Below are 23060 nucleotides of genomic sequence, written 5' to 3'. Positions count from 1 at the left end.
TTTTCTTTGAAAGTTTTTCCGACTATGAAACATTGCCTTTAGATATTTAATAATCTTCGCCATGCAGAAGCTCATTTTATTTTATGAATATCATAGATTTACGTTGTGAAAATCCAGTCAGCCAGCTGATTTCAAATATTGACACAAGTTGTTGTACAATAGGGGCACTAATGGTACTTATAAGCTAAAAGTTTTCACTTTTAAGTGGAAGAGAACCAAGATGTTCTCAAGTAGAAGCGCAGGTCAAATTTGATCTCACTCATTATACACTTATGACGGTTTATCAACAGTTCGAAGTGGCCACCCAAAAATGTACCTAGGCAGTAAATAATAATAATAATATTAAAGGATAAGACAGGTAACTAGGTAAACGTATAAAACAATGTTTGTGCTAAGCTGCTAAAGTTTTCTTATAAATAGCCTTCCTGTATTCGTTATGAAAGGATGGCATGCAAAATTTACCTGAGAGATCAGTCTAACTGCTTAAAACTAGAAGAAAACTGAAATTCACTTTTCAAGGAAGAACGGGGCACCACTCACTCACAAATACTTCGTTTCAATAATGTAAGCCTTACTTCCATGTAACCTCTCATGAGGGAAGTACAACAAAGATTATGCATACCCTAGTACTTTCCTTACATGTATTTTCTCAAGGCATTTTTAGTCAAAACAAACTCCCGCCCATGCGCCTTCCAAGTCCTAACCCTTTGCGCTTTGCGGATGGTCACGAAGAAATTGAACTGGAATTATATATGAGATCAAAAAAGAATCAGATTATCACGAGAGAAATACAATGGTATTCGGACGGCACATGAGTAATGATCAAATTTGCGTTGCATTTTATATCAATTCGCATTTCTACGATTTCGTATAGCAAACTCCGATGCGATACAACTTTACTAAACGCTGAAATGGAACGTTCAGTACACAAGGAAATCAAGTCCACTTTTGGTCTTTTGGACACATATCGTCTTTAAGATCTATATCATATCAGAAGCTGCTTTCAAAGCTTAGGCCTAAAGGTTTTACTCCAGATAGTAATAATAATATAATATAAAGTGTTAACTTCACAATGCGTTTAAGCGACCATACACAATTATCTTTTACAACTTTGATGACTAGACTGTGTACTTGATTCTTTTGTACTCTGAACGCCCCAGTACATAATAAGGTTATGACCTTCTTGGAACACTATGTTCCTGTATCACGAATCGAGAATCTTGATTAAAAAGTAATGAAGGCATTAATTTGATCAAGGATGTTATAAAATAGAGGATCTGCCCATACGTATCTTCATCATACGCTCAATGGAGAAAAAAAAAACAACAACTGAGCATCGTCTAAACCGGCAATTCTGATTGGCTACTCTCCTTACCGGCATGATTGTTGGTTCTAAACATTGTGATCTTAGTGGCGCGGAGTGGGCAGAGTAGGTGTGGCGAAGATGTGACGTATGGCTTCACGATTCTGTTGTATGGGCAGATCCTCTATTTTATAACATCCTTGAATTTGATTTAGTTTTCGAAACGACAAACAGATCTGTCCAATTTCGTTAGGCAAGGGAGCCTCAACCATTCAATTTCATATTCTTGTAGGACAAATATGATCTTTGTGTCATTATCATCACTGGTGATATATATAGCGCAACTAAGGATGCATGGACCTTCCCTCAAAAATGTTAAAAGACCCCCTGTTTCCACATATTTGAAGGCATTAAAATATATAAAGAACATTTTTGTTTTAGTTCGGTCTGTTACTTCTAGTCTGTCAGCTAGACATAAATGCAGTAACTTCTAGATCCTGCTCACAATTTTCCAAACTCATGAATCTTTGGAAGAGGGATTTGTTGATTACTTTGTCAATATTATTATGGCAACTTCCTTGGCTTTCAACGCTCAAGATTAAGAAAAAGCTCAAACACCTGTGACATTATGCTACGAATATACAGGTCTCGAGCAGCTGTTTCCCTGGAAGATCACGGATTCTGACTCGGTCATCAATGCGAGAAGGCTGTGTTGTGATTCATCGGACCTTGCTTGCAATGGTTTGGCATTGCTCTATGGTCCAATGGCGATTGGGACGTGCCCATTCCATTCGTTATCAACTATGCCGTGTGGTTAACACTGGTAGGGCTACATGTGAGGGACGTCAGGTGCTGTGTCCAGTCTTCGAAGTGGAAAATAAGCAGAGGCGGTATGTTTTATTATAATTTTGACTCAACATTCCGGCTATTTAAACATTGTTTTGATCACTGAAAATCCAGAGACGCTCATTACTGAAAAACGAGATGCGGTATGGCATACCACCGCATACCGTCTCACTTCGACCAATGGCTGAGTCCCATATTGAACTGTGTACAGTGAAGTATATACTCAAACACACTAATGCCTTGCCCACTGCTGAAGTTAGCTCTTAATTGTCCCACAGTTTTCGCCCTATTCTATTGTACCGACCTCAAGAATTTCATCATCTGATATTCTTAGTGAGGTGTGGTCGTTTCTCTTCTTGTGATTTGTTTTAGTGATGGTTTCACCGTCCTTTTTCCACCTTTGAAAGACACTAAGCATGGCAGATTGGGACACTCGACAAGTCCATGTTACTGAACAGCCATCTTGGCACTATATCAAATTCTGATACACCGTGCTCGTGGGTTTTCTCGGGGTTCTCCCGTTTCCTCCCACTTTCTTCATTCCACCATTTCACTCATCTTTCATCATCACCGTCTCCTTTAGCCTAACCGGCATAACCGTGGGACGTAAAACTCAAAGATTTCATTTCATTTCATTTCAAATTCTGATATATCGCACCCTTCCTCATTCAACGCACAAGGGCATAGAGGTTTGCATGAGCTGTACATTTTTAAATGTATAATCATATTTCTCGGGCCTAAGATTGTAAATATACTGCTCAACGATTTTTATCGGACCGTTTTTTCTGGAGAACTTTTGAAGCGCAACTGCAAAATTAAACCTCTAATTGTAGTAAATAAAAATACAATTTTGCATTAACTATTAAGTTTCTGTAATTTAGGGCTTATTTCGGGCTCATTTAATTATAACACGGGCTCGAGCCTAAAAGCAAAAGCATATTTCGGACTCGGATCGGGCCTCACATTATAAATTCACGAGTCGGACCGGACCTAGGCTAAAAATTCTGGTGTGCAGACCTATACAAAAAGTCTGGCGAGCGGTTCTGCTGTGTCTCGTGGGTCTTCGTCGGCCCAACGATTTCGTTCAAAGGATAACAGGTAGTCATAATATTTTGGTTGTTCAATGTATGTTTTGTTGACTTTTATTGAATAATTCCTCAGGTGTTGCCGTCGTCATAGGCAAGAGATGATATAGTTGGAACTTAGTTACTTAATTTTAATCCTAACATCTAAAAGTTGATCTTTGATACTTAAAGAGGCCCCCTATTGCTCTGGGCCTCCCGCATTGCGTTAGGCCACTGAGACAGAGAACATTTTATGAATCATATATAGCGACTAAACTGAGAATTGGTCTTTAAATCTTCCATTTAAGCGAGATTTTGTGTCAACTTTTTTGGCAACACTGCGAATGAATACGAGCATCGAGAGGAGCTTACGCCAGGTTGCGTTTTGTGCCCCTGGATGTGGTTAAAAATGAACAATTGTTGATTGTTCATCTGGGGATTCACGATGTGAATAGTTTGTTTACTGCACAAGAAATGAAAAGATACGTGTGTAGAGTGTAGTTTATTGAACGTGGTGCCAAAGAGAGTAAATTATGACAATATTTGAGTAGTGTACAAAATTATAATTCCAAGACGGAATAGAAAGGAAGTAATTACCAATGTTTTGTGATGTGATTGTTTACTGATTTTCTTTTTTCTGTTAGAAGTAAAATAATTTAAAGCGAAAATGAATGTACCAGTAATGCAGTTACCTCCAGCTGACAACGGACTTATTGATAAAATAGTGAATCAGCTCAAGTCACAAGGCATTTTTGACCAGTTCAGGAAGGAATGTATTGCGGATGTGGATACAAAGGTAATTTTTTACTTTTCAAAAATATTTATTATAGTAATAGTTATAATAATAATTAATTTATAGTAATAATTATAAATTATGCAATGTGTAAACAACAGTTCATTAGTTTAAAGACGGTGGGTTTATTGTGAAGCAGAAGTTAAACACACTGTTAGGAGTTGCTTTTCCTTAGGATCATGGTTCACATTAAAAATTTAATTTATAAGTTTCGGAGAGTCCATGGCTAAGTCTATCATTTTATAATGAAATACTAATGTCTAAAGAATGTATTAGATGAATGTCACTGATATGCAATTATCCATAAAGGAATGATAATACACAATATGTACAATTGAATAGGCTTACATTACTTCGATCGATTTACGGAGTTTGTGCCGCAGAATAGGGTCAAAATGTTTCTGTTAGATTTCATATTTTAGCACTACTCGAGCAGACGGTTCTACCGAATTTGGGCACATTTTCATGTTAGGTTGGAGCTTTGTATTTCTTTTAGCAGAACATACACTAAATGATGAGCTCCATTACTACTTGAAGCTTGACTTCTGAGGTGTTCAGTGTAAATACGGTGTGGACGTATGGTGTAAAAACTATAGTGCATAAAACACGAACCAACTTGTGCTAGGTGGCCACGAAAATGCACGAATGCTATCTAAGCGAGTGAGGGTAAGAGCGCAGCGGAAGGGGCCGAGCGGTAGGGAGCAGGTACGTCCGCGACGGTGGATATGCATAAACGAGGATAGTGGGTGCACACTTACATATGCAATACTTTCACTATCATTCAAAATTCATTTCAATATGCTCTGCACCGACAGTAATTACTTATATTCACAATCTCATTTCTTCACAAACAATTTTGCACATCGTATTTTACCTATAAATTTTATATTTGGTAGAACTGTCTGCTCGAGTAAATCCCATATTTGGAACCTACTTTACATGATCTCAAGGAACGCCTAGCCATGTGTATTCGACTCACTAACACAATGTTAATCGTCTCTTTTTACCCTCCCAGGGTCTCGCACTCCGCTCCTTCCAACATGTATAGTAAAAGGGTGCCAATAGAATAAGAGCTTGAAAAGCATAGCTAATTAATTTATGCAAGACGACATATTTATGGTCGTTATATATTGACAGTTATATTCTTAATCTGCACCCATATCCGTAATTACAGAATCTTAGAGTTAATTCGTTTTCAGGATCCACTAGAACGATTAATTAGGTGAACTTTATAGTGCCCGCTGCAGTTGGTATATTTACGCAAACACGAGAAATTGCACTCGACTAATTTTAATAAAATGAGTCGAAACTTCCCTAACCCTAAGCTAACCCGATCGTCTACTAGACTTCTTAAAGCGGTCTTTATCAATGCGCAGCTGGAGCGTGCATTTTAAGGTGAATTATTAACATATCAGACAGGGTTGGCTGGTTTAAACCAGCTGTTAAAAAAAAAAAAAAAAAAAAAAGTTTAGACAAAAAAGAGAAGAACGAAAAATGCTTTAAATTGTGTGAACTTCATGGTGACGTTTCCACATATCAAACCATCCGCATTACGTTTATCTACTTTTCACCTTCTACTCAAGGAGTCCCGTATTCAATTCTCGATCGAACCACCACTCATCTTTCAAGTGTAAACCAAGAAGCGATTCGATGTGTCCCTTTAAGCGAAAGTCTTCTCCGTGGTAGCCTTGGTATTTCATAAGGATGTTAAGCCTAAACATACGAAATGAAACCAAATTATATATTTCTATTGAATCAATGCGTGTTGTTTTATAAAGAAGCATGGTTGTTTAAATATATTGATAGGAATTGGCAAAATTTATGAATTGCCTACGTAGCTTCCAACATCAACTTGGATTTGACTTTAATTTTATTGAATGATATCTACATGCCAAATTTGTTATTTAATACCTCAGTTTTAACGTAGTGATTATGATACGTTGACCTTAAGATTTTACATACAAAATAAACAGGATTTTCCCAATGACTAAGGCTGGAGTTTCCCGATTTATATATAATTCTGGTATAATGTTTTTACTTGTGTAACTGTTTATCTTTTTGTCCTTCTGAAATGACTCTTGACAATTATATTAACAAGTAGGCCTATGTAAAGATCAGTACAACGTATTTTTATCAGGAGTCCTTCGTGAGTGAGTCGGCAATTGCATTTGTGACCAATTAGTCCCAGTTCCGTATCCAAATGGACAATTTCTCTTGGATGTATGTCGAGAAGCTGTTTGGATTCCGCTTTAAGCTTATGTAATCCCTTCCAGCATAACCTTGTTGTTGCATAATAACACCAAGGCGAAACAAACTCATTTCTGTTCATATCTAATATAAATACATAGAGTAAATTATTTAAACAAAAAGAAAAAAGGGTTATTTTCGTTTTTTTTCAATAAAAACCATGGTTTTTACCAACCCTGATATCAGAATCGTTGGTATAAGTGATGTCACAGAAATCATGGTGCTTGTAACATTTCGCTTTTGCAAATAAAAGATTAACCTAGCCTAACGTAAGCTAATTAATGCATTTGAAGGATCACAGTTTATGGAAAACATGACTTTCCTTGTAATGAGTGGTACTAACAAAGAACTAGTGCGTAGGTAAATTGAGACTTACCCTAATCAGAATTGCCATCGACTATAATAATTGGTCGCGGAAATGTACAAATGTGGCAATGACGTGTTCCGGTATGCCTCCGCTGCTGGAAGTGTTTCAGTAGGAAAAGGAGAGCAGGCACTATTGATGTACAAAAATATCAGAACACGTATTGTTTGGTTGAATGTAGTGTAGCGTGTCTTTCAGCTCTGACGCTATATGAGACGTGGTTCACTCGGACTTACCTGGGGGATTTATTTTGAAAGACCCTTCAAAAATTCCTTTGTAATTCAATGTAAGGAATCGTTTGGTGCAGGTCACGATTTCTGGAGATGACTGCATCCAGATCAAATCGAGGGCCAATAGTTAAAAGGTTTCGATTAAATTTTCGGGCTTGCGCATAGTCTCCACTCGTATTTCAAGCAACGAACGATTCCTTGATAGAGATCCGGAAAACAGCAGTCATACACAATTTAGTTAGGTTAGAGTTGAGTTGTTAGGAAATGAAATATAAAGAATAAGTTCAAGCTCTCCAAACAGCATTGGTGTGAAGAGCATATTTTCTAGATTAAAAAAAAAAAAAAAAAAAAAACTTATCAAAGCACCAGTTGGTATCTTTACTCAGGCAAGAACAATGGCACTACTTTCAGTAATGAGAACAAACATTCAATTTTTGCTTATGTTGAAACAAAGAAATCTTCCTGTAAGCGCATACCCACTTCTGATAACGAGCCTGCTCCCTACAAACTCTCGCCCGTGCTGTTGCATGCTTGCGTTTTCCACATTAGTTTGTAATGGCGACTCAGCAGCCAGCACAAGTTGATGGGTATTTGTCGCATAATTACATCTTGTACCCCAACTGCCGCTCGTGTGTTAAGGCATTATTCCACAGAATATTTCAGTCTTTTCTAGAATCATCTTCAAGTAGAAGCGTGGTGCTAGCCGGAAGTTTTGGACAGGTAATGAACTTTTTTTTTTTTTTTTTCACACAAGAAACAAATATCAAGATTGATCTTCATAACCAGTACGTAAAAGAAACAAAGCAATAAGTGCTCAAGTATGAATATTGCACAAAGGTATCTTGAAACATAAAAGTGACTCAATTGACATTTTTAGCGCTCTGAGAGTACAAAAGAGTAAATAGTATTTATTCTACAAATTCGTAAGCCCGTAAACAGGTGTAAGCAACTAATAACAGTAGACACAAGAAATAGGTGCAGAAGTTAAGGCAATAGATTTGTTCGCACAACAACTCCAAGTATTGAATTGAATTGACAGGAGTGTAGCGCGGAATATTTGGTGCCGATGTTTCTATTTACAGATTTTGGATTGATGTAATAATTTAATCAAAAAATATATTCCGGCTAGCATCGTGCACCTGTATTTGAAAATGATTCCAGAGAGGACTGAAATATTGTGTAAGATAATCTTAACCAGGAGCAGTAGTTGGGGGTGACAAGGTAAGACTTCGAGTTTTGAACTACGTGCTCAAGAGTACAATTTAAGAACTACATCGAGCATTCTTTATTTAAAAACTCAACAATGTCATCTACTTATAAAACCTACCTAATTTTCGTGTCTGCGTAAGGATACCAACTGTAGGACAGTTAAAACAAAGAAGACGGTGAAGTTGACTATTCAACTATTTTAGGTGGTCTCACAATTTATAACTTTGAATCGAGATTTGGAGATGAGAGAATTTGTCAAGATTTTTCGGCTTGGTGTAATATAATTCTTGAGCGAGATGATGGATACAAAAGATTGGATCCAAATAAAATTTTGAATTGAGGTTCGAGTTCATCGCTGCTCGAAATACACTCCAAAGGTAGAGATACACACGCAATAATACTCTGTAGCATAATGCTTCGGTTGGGCTTTTTAACCTTTAACTTCGATGGGGTATCTCGAGAAATCGGGTCCCTCACCAATCGATTTCTCGTTTTAAATTACATAAGAATCGTTCAAAAAGAATGAATAAAAATAACCCAGGTAATTCCGATATAACCAAGATATAGGCCTGCATTTTTAAGATGATATCCGAACTATCGGATTTTCACAACTCTCCCCACGTAGCTCGAACCTGGGACCCCGTACACTAAATGCGCGCGTTGGACACTAGACTTGCGGGGAAGACATATTGATCAGGTATTATATAGTAATACCTAATTTGGAACTCAAAGTTCCTCATACTACGTTAAAGAATAGATAAATAAAAGCTTTCATCTTGTTTCACAGATTTACAAATTGAAAGATTTAAATATAATGGCAAAGAAACAAGGATATGTAAACAAATGCCAAACCAGCTAAATAGATTACGTTTCGTGTAATATGCCGACAAAGTCCATCTGTTTAAAGGTGTTCATGAGCCTCTCATACATCCCAACTCTTGCGAAAGTCAGAAGTTAATATGAGCATTCAGTGCGTAATTTTTCACTACTTAATGAAGTAGGTTTTTATCTTCCAAACTATGCTATACATAAGTAATGAAGATCTTATTGGCAGATATCAGCGGAAAAAATGGTAAGAGATAGGGAGATTTTTTCTTGAAATAGATTCAGTTTTTCTTTCCCGCTCCAATCACTGTACTAAAATCAGAAGCTATATTAATTTACTGTCCCTTCCGGTTTGATTACATTTCCCCATAGAGCAGAAGTTGTTAATAAATAAGATGGTAAGTCCTTGTATATCATTGTCTCAAGGACGTTCTATATTAGCGGTTTTCAACCTTTCGATACTCGTGGTCCGGCAAAAGACAAGGACATACATTAGGAGAAAACACCACGCTCCATCTAGATGTTTAATTGTAGTAGTTATAATTAACTTCATTTATTATTGGAACAGTGAAAGTGAAAGTTAAAAATAGATCTAGAATTGCATTTTACTTTTGGTTAGAAACTTCACAATCACGGAACTACTGCGTTTAATCTAGTTTCCCTGAAAAGTCATTTTTATGGTCTCATTGCAACATTTGGTTGTGTTTATCTGCCGAACTTTTTCGATTCGTGGGTCCAGTATTGAAACTGGAAGATGTAAAGCGGGATCAGCGTTCAGTAGGTTCCTATATTCTGTCTCAATTGCACTCGTATAGGAATAAGTTGTTCGCATAAATCAATTTCAAAGCTTTTTAGCAAGAGGTCGCTGTTTCTCAGTGGTAGAGCGTTCACCTCTGGTGCATGGGGTCCCTGGTCCGATTCCAGCTCGCGCCAGGTGGATATACACTGAGTACATGGGTTTTTCCACGATTCTTCCGTTTCCTGCTGCTTTCTTCATTCCATTATTTCATTCATTTCTCATCATCACCATCTCCTTTAGCCCACCGGCATAAACGTAGAACGTAAAACTCAAAGATTTTATTTCATTTCATTTTCAAAGCTTTTTAGCTCAGATTCGGACACTCTTCAGTCATAGATAACCGAAACTAATGTGGTGTTTTGTTTTGGAAATGGGGTGGAGAATTAGATCAGAAGAAAGCTTTCATGGATGACACGACACACTTGATAGGCCAAAGTTGACCCTCGTTATTGCAAACCAGCAAAATATTTTCTAGAACGGCGGTTGAAAACTACTGGCCTATATCTCACGTTATCAGTCTTTTTAAGTCAGAACTGATATCCGTCTTGTAAAATTGGCCATCGTAGTTTGATTTGTTGTATGTCTACCGTAGCTCTACAATGTGAAATGAAATCCACCTGTGTTGTCATTTTCCCCATTGTCATTGAATCACATCAGTAGACAAGAAGGAAGACAATCTTAAAGGTAGTGGTTAGTTTATTGAGTAGAATTTTGAAATTTCTAAACAGTTATCCAGAACAATTACCTTTTACTTTTGTATAATATTTTGAAAAATGTGGAACAGTGGTATAGGAGTGATGAGTAGCTGTAACTGACATTAACCTAATCGATGTGAGGATAATTGTCAAGTTATAATCTCATTTCTGAAGTAAGTTTCATCTGTATAAAGGCATCTGAAGACATTCAATTAGTCAGAAGCCTTTGCTGTGATAGTTCGAGCGTTATGCGCTATAAGAGTGTTCTTACATTGTATCTTGTATTTTAGTAATTGACTTGAGTTTCAGTGTACTCTACCACTTTGTTCAGTAACATCTTAAAATTGCTAAACTGAACGCATTCTTAGTTTCTTGTGGAACTATTCTAGGTAACTTAGAAGAAGTTTAATCCTTGGAAACTATAGAACTGTTTTTCTTATATGGAAAAGTATTGTACTGTTAATAACAACTATTATCACTAGTTTTTAGATCTAAACTGTTCTTGTAAGTAAAATATTAAGGAAATTCTAGAAAACAACCACTTTCCACGTTAATAAAACAAACTTCTTAAAAACAAGTATAATGCACCAATTAAATTCAAAAAGTATAATGCACCATGTTGTTCGTAAATATTGGAATGATGAGGTGTCTTATATCTGTGGTTTGTAGACTCCAAAGCCGACTTCCGGTACACGGGAAGTAGGTTGAGTCTATAAGCTGAAGAGATGTCACTCCTTTATGGAGAAGAATGTGGGTCGATGTCCTAGGTTCGAATCTAGGTCATATCTGAGTTTCTTTCCGGTTTCCGATGGTACTTGATTGTCGAACTGAGAGCGTGCACTGGGGCAGTACAGGACCCCGTGTACAAACAAAACAGGTAGTTGTGATAAAGTACGTTGCTATGACAACAAAAGTGATTAGTAATAATGAACATACTGGACTATATAAGTCCAAAATAATCTTGTATCAAATTATTATTATTAATAATATATTGTTAGTAAAGTATACTATAAACCATGATTAAAATAACTGTGTTAGCATCACTTAAAAAAATGGTTTACATGTACGGTAACATTGTACTTTTATGATTGACATGTGTTTGTCTTTAAATTTCGTGTTTTTTGTTTTTTCTTCTACAGCCAGCATACCAGAATCTCAGACAGCGAGTAGAAGGATCCGTGACTGGATTTCTTGCCAAACAAAGATGGAAACCAGATCTCAATAAAAACCAACTGCGGGATAGTCTCAGGAAACATATACATGAGTAAGTATCAAGTGCTGATTAGTCAATTGTAGATGTGTAAACTATATATTCCACTCTCATAATGGACTATTGTCAGTCGTGCTTGAAAATTTCTCCAACTTTTTTTCTTTACCTTCCGTATGGGCAGTTCTTTTCATGTGTTTTGAGAATCCTTCCAAACAAAATACTTTCTTGAAATGGTTTGGGAAACCAGTCCTGTTGTCATTAACCACTAGGCACTAATTGAAAGACGTAGGCTTCACGAAGATTATTACATGTTATTTAACTTCATCATTTTCACGGACAAAAGAATATCAACAATCACTTTAAGAAATAACTATTGGAGCTGATGATTTCGGATAAACCTCATTTCAGAGCTACATATCTCTTGTCGTGACTTCCATCATAAGATTTGCTTCGTCACTGGAGATCGTTCCACGTTAATACCCACATCGCCCTCTGATCAGTTAGTCATACTTGAAACGACTACTTTCACATGCTTATCATAGTTGTTATCAGCATCTTGCTTAGGGCGGTAAGACTGATACGATCCCAATTCAAGGGGACACATTATTAGAAATACAGTTCTGAATTTTGGAAAAAATCCTATTTAATCTCCTTATAGTTGAATTGGTAATGACGAAAAAGTTGAAGAAATGGTAACACACAATGAGTCTTACAAATTTTCGACTATTAAGAGATTACCATTTAACCATATAAGGTACTTTCTAATAGTCTACATGAAAATCAAGCTCATCATTAAATATGACAAGGAAAATATATTCCTTTACATAGACAAACTTCCATAAATACTCGTATTTGTTAAGACACTTAAAATAACTTACCATTCCCATATTTACAAATATTACCCTTGCCTCCGCATGTACCGCAGAACTTAAGAGCTTGAACCAGATACCATTGCAGAAGAAATTCTTTCAGTCCGTAAGTAACAATAGTTCTACATATCTCTGAAATGCTTTTAAAGATGTCCATTTTGACTCTCCTGTAAACTAGTTGGCAACTGATTAAAATGTGTACCTTTGAAGTGAAATTGTGTAAGTCTTACCGCCTAGGGGTTGGCGCTGATAACAACTATGACAAGCGAGGGGGGGTGGGGTTAACCTCTCGCGTGGGAAGAGCAAAGTATAATTAATTGGTCAGATGAAACTATCTTTAAAGAAGAGGTAAATATTCTGATGAAAATCACGATAAGAAATTTGTACTCCTGAAATGAGATTTACCCCAAGAACCAATGAACTCGGTAACATAACGTATTCCATTTTTTAATTTACACATTTTCAGACATTAAGTGATTGTTCCAAGTGCAGGAGAGTGTAAAGAAGTGCATATTACATTTTTTAAGATTTACTTATAAGAAGCTAAGGTAGCTTTAAAGAGTTAGGAAGGATAATTTTTCAGCCTGCAATTTTAAGTAGAAACCATGTTCTTCATGTGAGCTTTGTCAAAATCGTTTGATAATTTTTAAAATCAAGATATATTTTGAGGGAGGTCATTCATAAATTTTAAATATTCTATGTTAGTTGATACCCTCTACCATTTCACAGATCTAATGAAAATTTGATTGTCATTTTTTTTTTCTTTTTAATTTAGCATGAAATGCCCATATACTTTGTAAATTTTTAGTACATATGCGGAGTATGAATTGCCTTATGATATACAAAGAGTGAAACATGCACGACAGAATGTGGATTCGAACCCGGATCTCCGGCTTATCTCGTGGACAAACACCGTGTGCGTGGGTTTCCTCGGGGTTCTCCCGTTTCCTCCCACTTTCTTCATTCATTACTCATCATCACCGTCTCCTTGAGCCTCACCGGCATAAACGTGGGACGTAAAACTCAAAGATTTCATTTCATTTTTTTCCGGCTTATCTCACCGTTGCGTTAACTACCACACTACTCAGTCCGCTCCCAAGTTTGCTCTTCGTATATCATTAAAGTCTCATCTATAGACAAATATTAGTGTTACATAAGATAGGTTATTTCCTCAACTTCTCAGATATTCCCTAATTTTCAGCTCCGGCTACCTGGACATAGGTGTGGAGAGGATCGTGGACCAAGTAGTAAATCCAAAGATCTACACAGTGTTTATGCCGCAGGTAGAGGATGTGGTGTATAAATTTCTCGGGATTGAGAAACCTAAGATGGGGAACGAGGCTCCGAAAGGTAAGACGGTTTAATAAAATCTGCTGGTAACTCGTGAAATAGGTTATAGAAAATCAAAGTTTACCAATTCCATCAGTGAACTAGGTAAAAGAACGTGAATTTAGTAGTACACTTCAGCCATTGTCTACGTTATACGAAGGTCACTCCGAAAGTTCTACATTCGTACAAAGTAGGAATCTCTTGAGAAAACTTCTAGCATAAATGTTAAAAGTGATTTCCATTACCAACAATACATTTCTGAAGTCTTTTTTCCAGAAATTGACAGCCAATTGCCATTCTTGTCTGGGGATACTATTGAAAAATTGTATTTTACAGTTTCAACTTTAAGTAATTAAACAACAAGTCACATATAGCCAAATGACGTGAATATGGAAGATAATCAATTCAAATTACTTAATAAAACAACAGGATGCATAGCAAATAATAATAATAATGACAAACATTCAACACTCACCTAATCATCCAAGTAACAATCCGATCACAGACGCTTTAGTAAATAAATTTTCACCATGATCAGTGCGTATTTTTGTATAAACTTAACATGTTCGGAGAACTACATTTTTGATAACTCACCCTCTCTGTAGAAACAGTGGTTGTGGGTTAAACAGTGCTCTTAAGTTCCACTAAAATTTATTGCTTAAACGTCTGCAATTAGCATTCTACTTACAGATTTCTGTAATTCCTGATTTTTCTTTAAACTTTTAAGCTTTCGACTCTCTCCAGGAGTCTTGGTCAGGGAGGTTAAAAACAAGAAGAAAAAGAATAGAAACATCAAGGGATAAAAATGGAACGTACATACCAAGGGAAGAGCTGTGTTGTACGGAAACATGTTGACAACTGCGTCAGTAATCTCCAGATGAAGTTGATGAAAACTAAAGTACGAGCCACCTTTCTCAATGTTAGTTTTTCATCTAAAAGTGCGTACACTGACGAAGATCTAATACCTGCATAGATGTATATATATATATATAATTAATATCTTTGTAAGTTCTGTTCTGCACAGATGCATAGCATGTCTTTCTTCATGATCATTTTCCAGCAATAAGTGATCCGTTGAATTCCTTGCATCACTCAAAAACTGTTACATATGCTGGAATGTTATCCGAAAAGTAACTTGAGCCGCTCATCTAGTTTTCGTCTCAAAATTTCCAGAAAAATTCTAAAAAGTCGTGGCTTGAAATGTTTATCGTGATAACTCCATTCCGACTTTTGAGAGTACCCATACCTCGTGTAATAGAAGACTACCTTATGTACGAATAACTGAATTATGTCTAGGCGTCTTCTTAGTTTCGCTTTGTAGGACTCTAATCTTTAGCGAGAACAAAAGAAAGAAAGCATTGCTGTACTTCTTATACGTTCTTTGTATTACAGATTGATACAGTATCCTTCCTAAATAGGACGAAGATGATTACATATAATTAGAATTTGTAAACTTAAGAGGCAGTATGTTAAACAGCACAGTATGGCGATTTGACTAGAGCCAGCCATTTAGAGAAATGAAATGTTCTTTTAGAAGATTCACTGAGAGAATTGGTAATTATTGGTAATTGTGTAAATCAGTTTGCTGTGTTTTTATTTATACTCCTTGGAAATAAATAGGCGATATATAAGAAGCAACCAGTCATTTGAAAGTACGACATTCAGTGCGTATGAATCGCAGTGAAGACTTGTAATTTCGAAAGAATAAACAGCATGGAACAGCATGAAGTCATGTACGTATTGTAGTGTTAAAAAAAATAGTTACGCAGTTTTTCTTTCCATATTGCTAAATAAAATTATTTAGAAAGGTTCCAGAAGCATAAAAAAAAGTAGCGCCTTTAAATTTTAATTGTACAAAAAGTGATATGAATGGCTGAGTACTCATCATCTATTCGTTCAAAGTGCTCAGTGCAATATTTCGAGTTAAAGCCTAAGTCGTGAACAGATATGTTAAAGAAAATACGCAGGAGGGCAAGGACAGCTACGAGTAGAAACATATCTAGCTCTAAGTGTAAAAATTCATTGACATGTAGTGCGATAATTACAGACAATCTCCCTTAGCCTTAAGGGCAAAACTATGGAACGTTAAACTGGGAATTTTTATTTCATTTCAGTTTTAGATAGGGCGCGTCCGATAGCTTTATAGCTGTCTTCTTTCTACCGTATTTCTTAAAATCAAAGTTACTGTTAAATTGAAGGATAAACGTTACGAGTTAGTGCTACGTAGTGTCATTCAATTGCTGCGGTGGGCAGGTCGCATGTACTTTTTCTTTCGTGTCAAAAGTTACTTGATGATAATAATATATTCGTAAACTTTCTGTAAGTACCATGCAAATGTTTATTCTTTAATTACTAAATGTGGGGTAGTAAAATTTCTATTTCGTAACTTTAAGGTAGATAGTGATAAGATATTTATGTATAAATATTGTTTATTGCAAATATTTTCACATATACAATACTTCTGTGCAGTAGCTCCTGTCAGTTCAGTTCAAGATGGGCCATTGGGCAGGCTTTTTGATTTGTTCCCGGCTTGGTGACTATTTGACATCAGACAGAAGACGCATTATTCCGTTTGGATTTGAACTTCATTATGCTATAATTACTGAAGACAGACTGAAACAAATATCATAGTTGTCAGTGTATTGTCCGAGAAGTTACTATCAGATATCTGGTAGGAAAACCGCCTGATTATTTTAAGTAAGGAACTGCAATATTTTTCCTAAACAGAATTGTAAGTAAGTAAACGATGACTGGCGAAAACCTAGCTTCAGTGCATGTTATGCGTATAAGTAGAGTCAGGTCCGTTTTTATACTTTCACATATGTATTGTGCCTTATTAAATTATAAGAAAAGTTTACAGGAAACCTACTGCTACAATACAGATAAATTTTACAATATCGTAGTGCAAATCCTACGGAAAATTAACGTTAGTTGTCATCACTCCTTGGGCTGTTGTTCTGATGTAAATTGAAAAGTGTTCGCTGAAATGTCCGTAGTACTAATCTGTTCAAATAATTTCATTGCAAGTTTATTTTTAGGTGCAAATACTTCAGAATTCGATGTAATAGATCTTTTATTTTGGGAGTGTGTAGTAATTGTATGATTTTCTTTGCAGAGAAACGCAGCATAATGGAAGAGGCGAAGTCCGCCCCGCCAGTAGAGAAGGAAAAGAAACCATTGACGTTGAACGACTTGTTACCAGCAGGGCTGGATCCAGTGTCTCCAGAGAAGCTGGAAAGCGATGATGACTTCGATGATTTCAACGAGGACGAAATCGAAAAGGATCCAGTGGACGACGAAGAGGAAGTGTCTCCTCCGTTTGAGAAATTGAATGATACGTTAGAGTCAGGGCAGCTGGAAGATAGCTCGCAGGATTCTGTTGCGAGTTGCACTTCAGAGGCCTCGAGTGTTCAGAGAGAGATGCTGGAGTTGGACGAATCAGATGTAGCCGTAGGGAAGATTAGGAAGGAGTTTAGGTTTAGTGTGGATAGTCAAGAGGAAAAGAGTAATAAGGAAATGGTGGAAGAAGATTCGAAGAAACAGGAGAAGAAAGTAGAGAAGGCAAAGGAAGAGAATAAAAAACCGGAGAAACCTCGCGTGGAAATGGACAAGAAACCCGAGAAGAAAGAGGAAGAGAAGAAGTCAAAGGAAGAAAGTAAGAAAAATGATAAATTGAAGGATGAAAAGATAAAAGACAAAAATGATTTTGCAGAGAAAAAGGTAGATAAGAAAGAGGAGAAACCGAAAGACGAGGGTAAGAAGAGTGATAAAGATGAGAAAAAGACGTCAAAGGAGAAACATGAACGCAAAGAAGAGGAGAAACGTTCGGAAAAATCAAAGGAAGAAAGTCGAAAGAGTAAAGACAAGGAAAAGAAAGATAGGAAGTCAAGTGAAAGTAAAGACAAAAGTAAGGACGGGAAACATGACAAGGACAAGCATCGAAGCAGTGGAAAAGAAAAAAGTGACAAATCGAGAAATGACAGAGAGAAAGACAAGTCAAAGTCTGATAAAGAGAAAAGCAAGTCAGAGAAACATGAAAAAGAAAAGAAACATGAAGACGAGAAACGCAGCAAATCTGAAACGTCGAAATCAAGTGAACGTCATAGAAAAAGTAGTGAAAAAGACTCTTCTCATTCAGGAGAGAAAAAGAAACTCGAGAGTCCGAAACATTCGAAACATAAAGACGACGGTAAATCGAACAAGACGCCAACGAAGCATAAAGACGAACACAAAAGCAGTTCAAAGTCAGGCAGCCAGCAGTCGTCAGAGAAGAAAGAGAAGGAGAAATCGAAAGACAAGCAAAGGGGCGACGACCACAAAAGTGAACGAGACAAACGTCATGATGACCGACGTTCCGACAGAGACAAAGAACAATCGGATGGAGACAAGTCAAGGTCTGATCATCATAGCAGCAAAGACTCTAGATCGTCTAGTTCCTCTCATAAGCACGAGAAGAAAGAGGGTCGGTCGAAGTCGGAAGGAAGCTCTGAGAAGGCAAAAGATTCCGAGGGTAGTCCGAAAGATCATGATGGTTCAGAATCAGAGAGTAGTCACGACAAATCCAAAGGCTGGGGAAGTATAACGTTTTGCAGTGACAACTCTTCCAACGCAGGAACGGGGGAGAATCTGAAGTTCAAAATTAAGAAACCAAAGATTGCAGCTAATGTGTTCGAAGTGAAGAAGATAATGATGGCAAGAAGAAATCTAGAGAAATTAGCACGAAGTTTGTCTGAAAATGCCGAAGTGCCAATAAGAGCAGAGCCTGTGGAGAATCCTTGTAAAAAGATAGAGGTTGTTGACCTTGTGGATAGACCAAAGGAGGTGGAGGTGATCGATCTCGATGGAGATGATTCGGTGGATGTTGATTTGAAGGAAAGGACTCGTCAAGAAGACTACAAAGACAAGAAGATATCTAGCGAAGTGAAAGTGAATTTGGTGAAACTAGATAAAGTAGAGGAAAGGAGGATAAGCCGTGAAGAAAAAGTGCAGATAGTTAAATTTTCTAGTGAAGAGGATGAGCATCAAATGAGTGGTGATGAGGAAGTGGGGCTTTCTCACATTGGAAGTGAAGACGAAACTGTTGATGAACGTTATAATTCAATAAATGAAGTCGTGGGTGGCCAGAAATCGGAAGAAGAAAAAGACTTTAGAAGTGAGGGTGAACCGGAAGAGAAAAATGATGAATATGATGAAGAGTCGGAACAGATTGAGATCCGGGGTTCTGCAAGGCCTCCAGAAGTGACGAGGACAAAACTTGGTACTGTAGAAAGTGCTATCCGTAAGGAAGTGACAGCTTCGTTAAGCGACGATGACGTATTAACCGTTCATGGTCGTAGTGAAAACAATGATGGAACAGATGGTGGCAGTGATAGTGAAGAAGAATGCTGTTTCCTAGATGACTTTTACGGCATTCTTCCCTATTTCGTGTCATACGTACGAAAACTGGAAGATAGTGATAGTTTATCGGAACTTTCCGCTAGTTCTGTTGAAACTGAAGACTTAAGTGAATATGAAGATGTGGTGAGCTTAGAAGATGTGGAAGTAACCCGAGAGACGGCACGAGTTATTGCAAATTTAGGGGGTAACGTTGAATCGGTTTCTCGTAAGTCACTTCCAAATCGTCCGCTATATTGTTCGAGCAGTAAAAGTGGATTAGTGATTATAGACCACTCGGGAACATCTCCAGATTCAGATCGAGAAGTTGCGAAATCTTTTCGTCCGAACTGCAAAATGACATCGTATTCATACGGGGTTAAACCTACCAGGGATGCATATTATTCAAGACCTGCAGACTTAGCACAATCAGTGTCCACTAATGACCTGTATTCGTTAAATCATAACAGCCTGTCGATTTCCCCTGTACACGCAAGAAGGTCACCAAGTGTTCCGTTAGTCTCCGCTGCTGACACTTGCTTCCAAGCGAACCCGGACCAATTGATGACTGTATCAGTGCCTGAGAATTTTTCAGTGCATAATCCACTGCCGACGCCGGAGAATGAAAACGATAGCAGGGACCAGGACGAGGAAAGCGTAAAGCAGCCTCGTCAGCAGAGGCCACGCACGAGAAGATTAAGTAATAGTACTCCTCCGGCGACTGAGAATTTTGTAATGCCTCTTAGTCCAGAGAGTGACGTTTCATCAGTGTCAGGAGATACAGGAAAGCGAGTGCCCTTGCATACCAAAGGTAAGTCAATTACCGTTAACGAATCTGTTTGTGTTTTCTTCTCTTCTATAGATTTTGTGTGTTTGTTTGTTCTTGTACTAGCAGTAAAGAACAGTTTATTAGAACCTTTACTCATAATAATGTTAATGATGATAATTTAGGGTGTTCAACTCGTGAGGGGTTCAAGCTGTCAAGGGATCTCACGTTTTAATTAGCTAATACATCATTAGTGCGTCGATTTCGATGTCAATATTTCTGGCTTTTTCATTGTAGTATCTTTTCACTGTCAAGTTATCTTATTATTAGCCCGAATAAAGTACAGTTCGAGCTTTTAGAAATAATTTTAATGATGATAATTATAAAAGCGTAAACTATTACACATACTTTAAAACGACTGTATATCGTAGAAACTCATTAATTTAATTTTATCGACTGAAGGCAGGGAATTTTCATTATTTAGTCTATACTCTTTTGTCTGCAAATTCTGTCAAAGTATTTGTAGAGCGATATGTATATTGTGCTGTATGGTTCGAAATGTGGTCGCTTACTCTGAAGGAAGAACGTAGACTGAAAGTATTTGAGAATAAAATCCTGACGCGAATATTCGGACCCAAGAGGAACGGGAAACTTCATAACAAGGAACTGCATAATTTGTTCCGTTTATTTAACATTGTTAGGGTCATTAAGTCAAGGAAGCCTACGAGAGCAAGTCATGTAGCCAGAATTAAAAAAAAGTAGGATCGCTTTCAAAATATGAACTAGAAATCCAACCGGTAAGAGACTAGGCACAGACGGGAGATAATATTAAGGTTGACCTCGAAGAATTAGGAATACAAAGTAGAAACTGGGTCCACTTGGTCTAATGATAGATTAATAGAGACCTTTTGTGAATGGGGCATTGAACTCTTCCATAGGTCGCACGGTGGCTAAGTGGCAGAATGCTTATCTCTGGTTCGTGGGGTCCCTGATTCGATCCCTGGTCAAGTAAGTTTGTGGTGATCAACATCGTGTCAGTGGGTTTTCTTGGGGTTCTGCCGTTTCCTCCCACTTTCTCATTTCACCAGTTCTTCCATCATCATTCATTGTCTTCCTTAGCCTAACGGGCATAAGCGTGGGACGTTAAACTGAAATATTTCATTTTATTGTCATTTCCTCCGTAGGTCATAGAGTTATTTATTATTATTATTATTTTATAATTTTTTTTTAAAAAGGTCTTCATTGTACTTTCTTTGGTGATTATCATCCCGATCTTCATCATCATAATCTCCTCCTAACATTTCATCTTCTGAACTGAAACTGGATTTATTTCATGATGAATATCATCCCGTAAAATGTTACCTTCACTGTCACATTCATTTTTGAAACCTTAAACAATAAACTTACGGGTAATTCCTGTTTCATGCTATATTGATCCACTGAGTCCAGATGTAAGTTCTCCAATCCTCCTGATGCAGTCAGTGCATGGTCGCCTTGCAGCAACCAGCCGTTGCAGTCCTTGCACATAGATTGTTCTTAAAGCGTTTATTCACAATATCAAGCATGTGAAGCCGAGACACCACCTTAAAGGGATGAGGAACGCTATGGCTGCGGGAGATTGATAATAGATGTTGACCTCAAAATTCCCTATAATATAGACCTAAGTATGAAGTACCTGTATTTAGATCCGTCTATGGGAAGGCAATGTACTATCGTGAACAAAAGTGCATTAGCACCTGTATTCTACATATTCTTAGTACATTCGCTGATAAGCTTAGTAGATACATTGTACTAAAAATGAGAAATTAAAGTCGGTTTTGATCATTTTATTGTATTTACCAGTAACTGCCACTTCTTTATAATTATCGAATCAGATAGACGTAAGCATTTATATTAATTCGTATGTGACAAATTTGGATTTCCAAAATTTACTCTTTAAATTGATATTCCAGTTACAGAAAATTGCTTTTAGAAGTCCTAAGGAAGGAAATTAGAAGTTTAAGGAAAGTTGTCATTTGCAGCAGCTAGGGACGTGAAACTAAAACAATGCAACAAACATTGTACAAACGAAATGCCTAAGAGTTATTTGCCCATAATAGATGGTCAATTTAAATTTATCGCTATATTTACGCCGCACAATTATGATAAATTATACAATTCTGTCTTTATTTAGTCTAATAAAATAAAATCGCACAAAAAGAAAAAATCACAATAAAATCTAATTGTTATCAAATTTCTTATGTTAAATAAATAGAAAAAATGCCATAAATAAATGTATCGCTTAATGTATAATACAACGGAAATTTGTATTTGTAAAGGCATTGTTGAAGAATTTCTATGTTCGATGTTTTACTCTGGATTACAGATTTCAAAATACCTGTCATATAAAGGGGCTGGTAAGAAGTTTGTACTGATCACGTGCCTTAATCAGAATAAAAGCAATATTTCCGGCCAGACCGGTGAAATACTGACCAGTTGGCAATCCTAGATGCAGTGGAAGATCATCCTCTTTGACATTTATGGAAGAGATTTTTGGAATTGTTATTTCTATACTTTTGATTTCTAAATTAAGATCGTATTTGTTGAAGTAAAAGAATGATAAGTGACAGTTATTTTATGTATTTGTCACATCATATAACAACGATCTGGTAATCCAAAATCCCCTTGTCAACAAAACATTTTTTAATCCTTCTTTATATGAACAAGCACTAATTCTGTTCTATTAATAACCCTTAGGGGAGACTTTGAATTACTGCAGTGAGTTAGATGATGTGATCATGAATAAAGTAACTCTATTTTATATATATTTCAACAAGTGGAATCTTGATCTTCAGGTCAAAGATGTAGGGGCACAACTGCTGACAAGAACCTCTTCGGTAATGCCCAGAAGAAGGATGTCTATCGCGCATTCTGAAATTACAGGCGGTTAACTGATAGTTGTTTTGGATCATTTAACAACCAATTAATATGGATTTGAAGTGTGTGTTTTCATGCGCTCTTTATCTAGCTCCCCACCTGTTTTCATGACACTGCATCAGCGCCGAGGAATCTTGATGGGGTTTTCTACATTGTAAAAGTTTTAAGCTAATGTACTGCTGCTTTTATGATCGGTTGAAATTGAAGGTGTTATAAATATTA

The 23060-nt window shown here is 36.9% G+C and overlaps 1 protein-coding gene across 1 annotated transcript in view; it reads left to right on the top strand.

The window, feature by feature from the left end:
• Positions 1-3561: 3561 nt before the first annotated feature.
• Positions 3562-23060, top strand: part of LOC145666967 (uncharacterized) — a 42843-nt gene continuing 23344 nt past the window's right edge. Inside the window, exons 1-4 of the mRNA XM_081734608.1 lie at positions 3562-4009; positions 11515-11639; positions 13656-13804; positions 16899-19967. Coding sequence (XP_081590734.1) covers positions 3881-4009; positions 11515-11639; positions 13656-13804; positions 16899-19967 — 3472 coding nt within the window. The 5' untranslated portion in view covers positions 3562-3880. The remainder of the gene's footprint in view (positions 4010-11514; positions 11640-13655; positions 13805-16898; positions 19968-23060) is intronic.

The sequence above is a fragment of the Thermobia domestica genome, chromosome 12 (assembly GCF_964235325.1).
Source record: "Thermobia domestica chromosome 12, izTheDome1.hap1.1, whole genome shotgun sequence".
In the NCBI taxonomy this organism is placed as follows: Eukaryota; Metazoa; Arthropoda; class Insecta; order Zygentoma; family Lepismatidae; genus Thermobia; species Thermobia domestica.
This window is presented reverse-complemented; position numbering and strand designations above follow the sequence as displayed.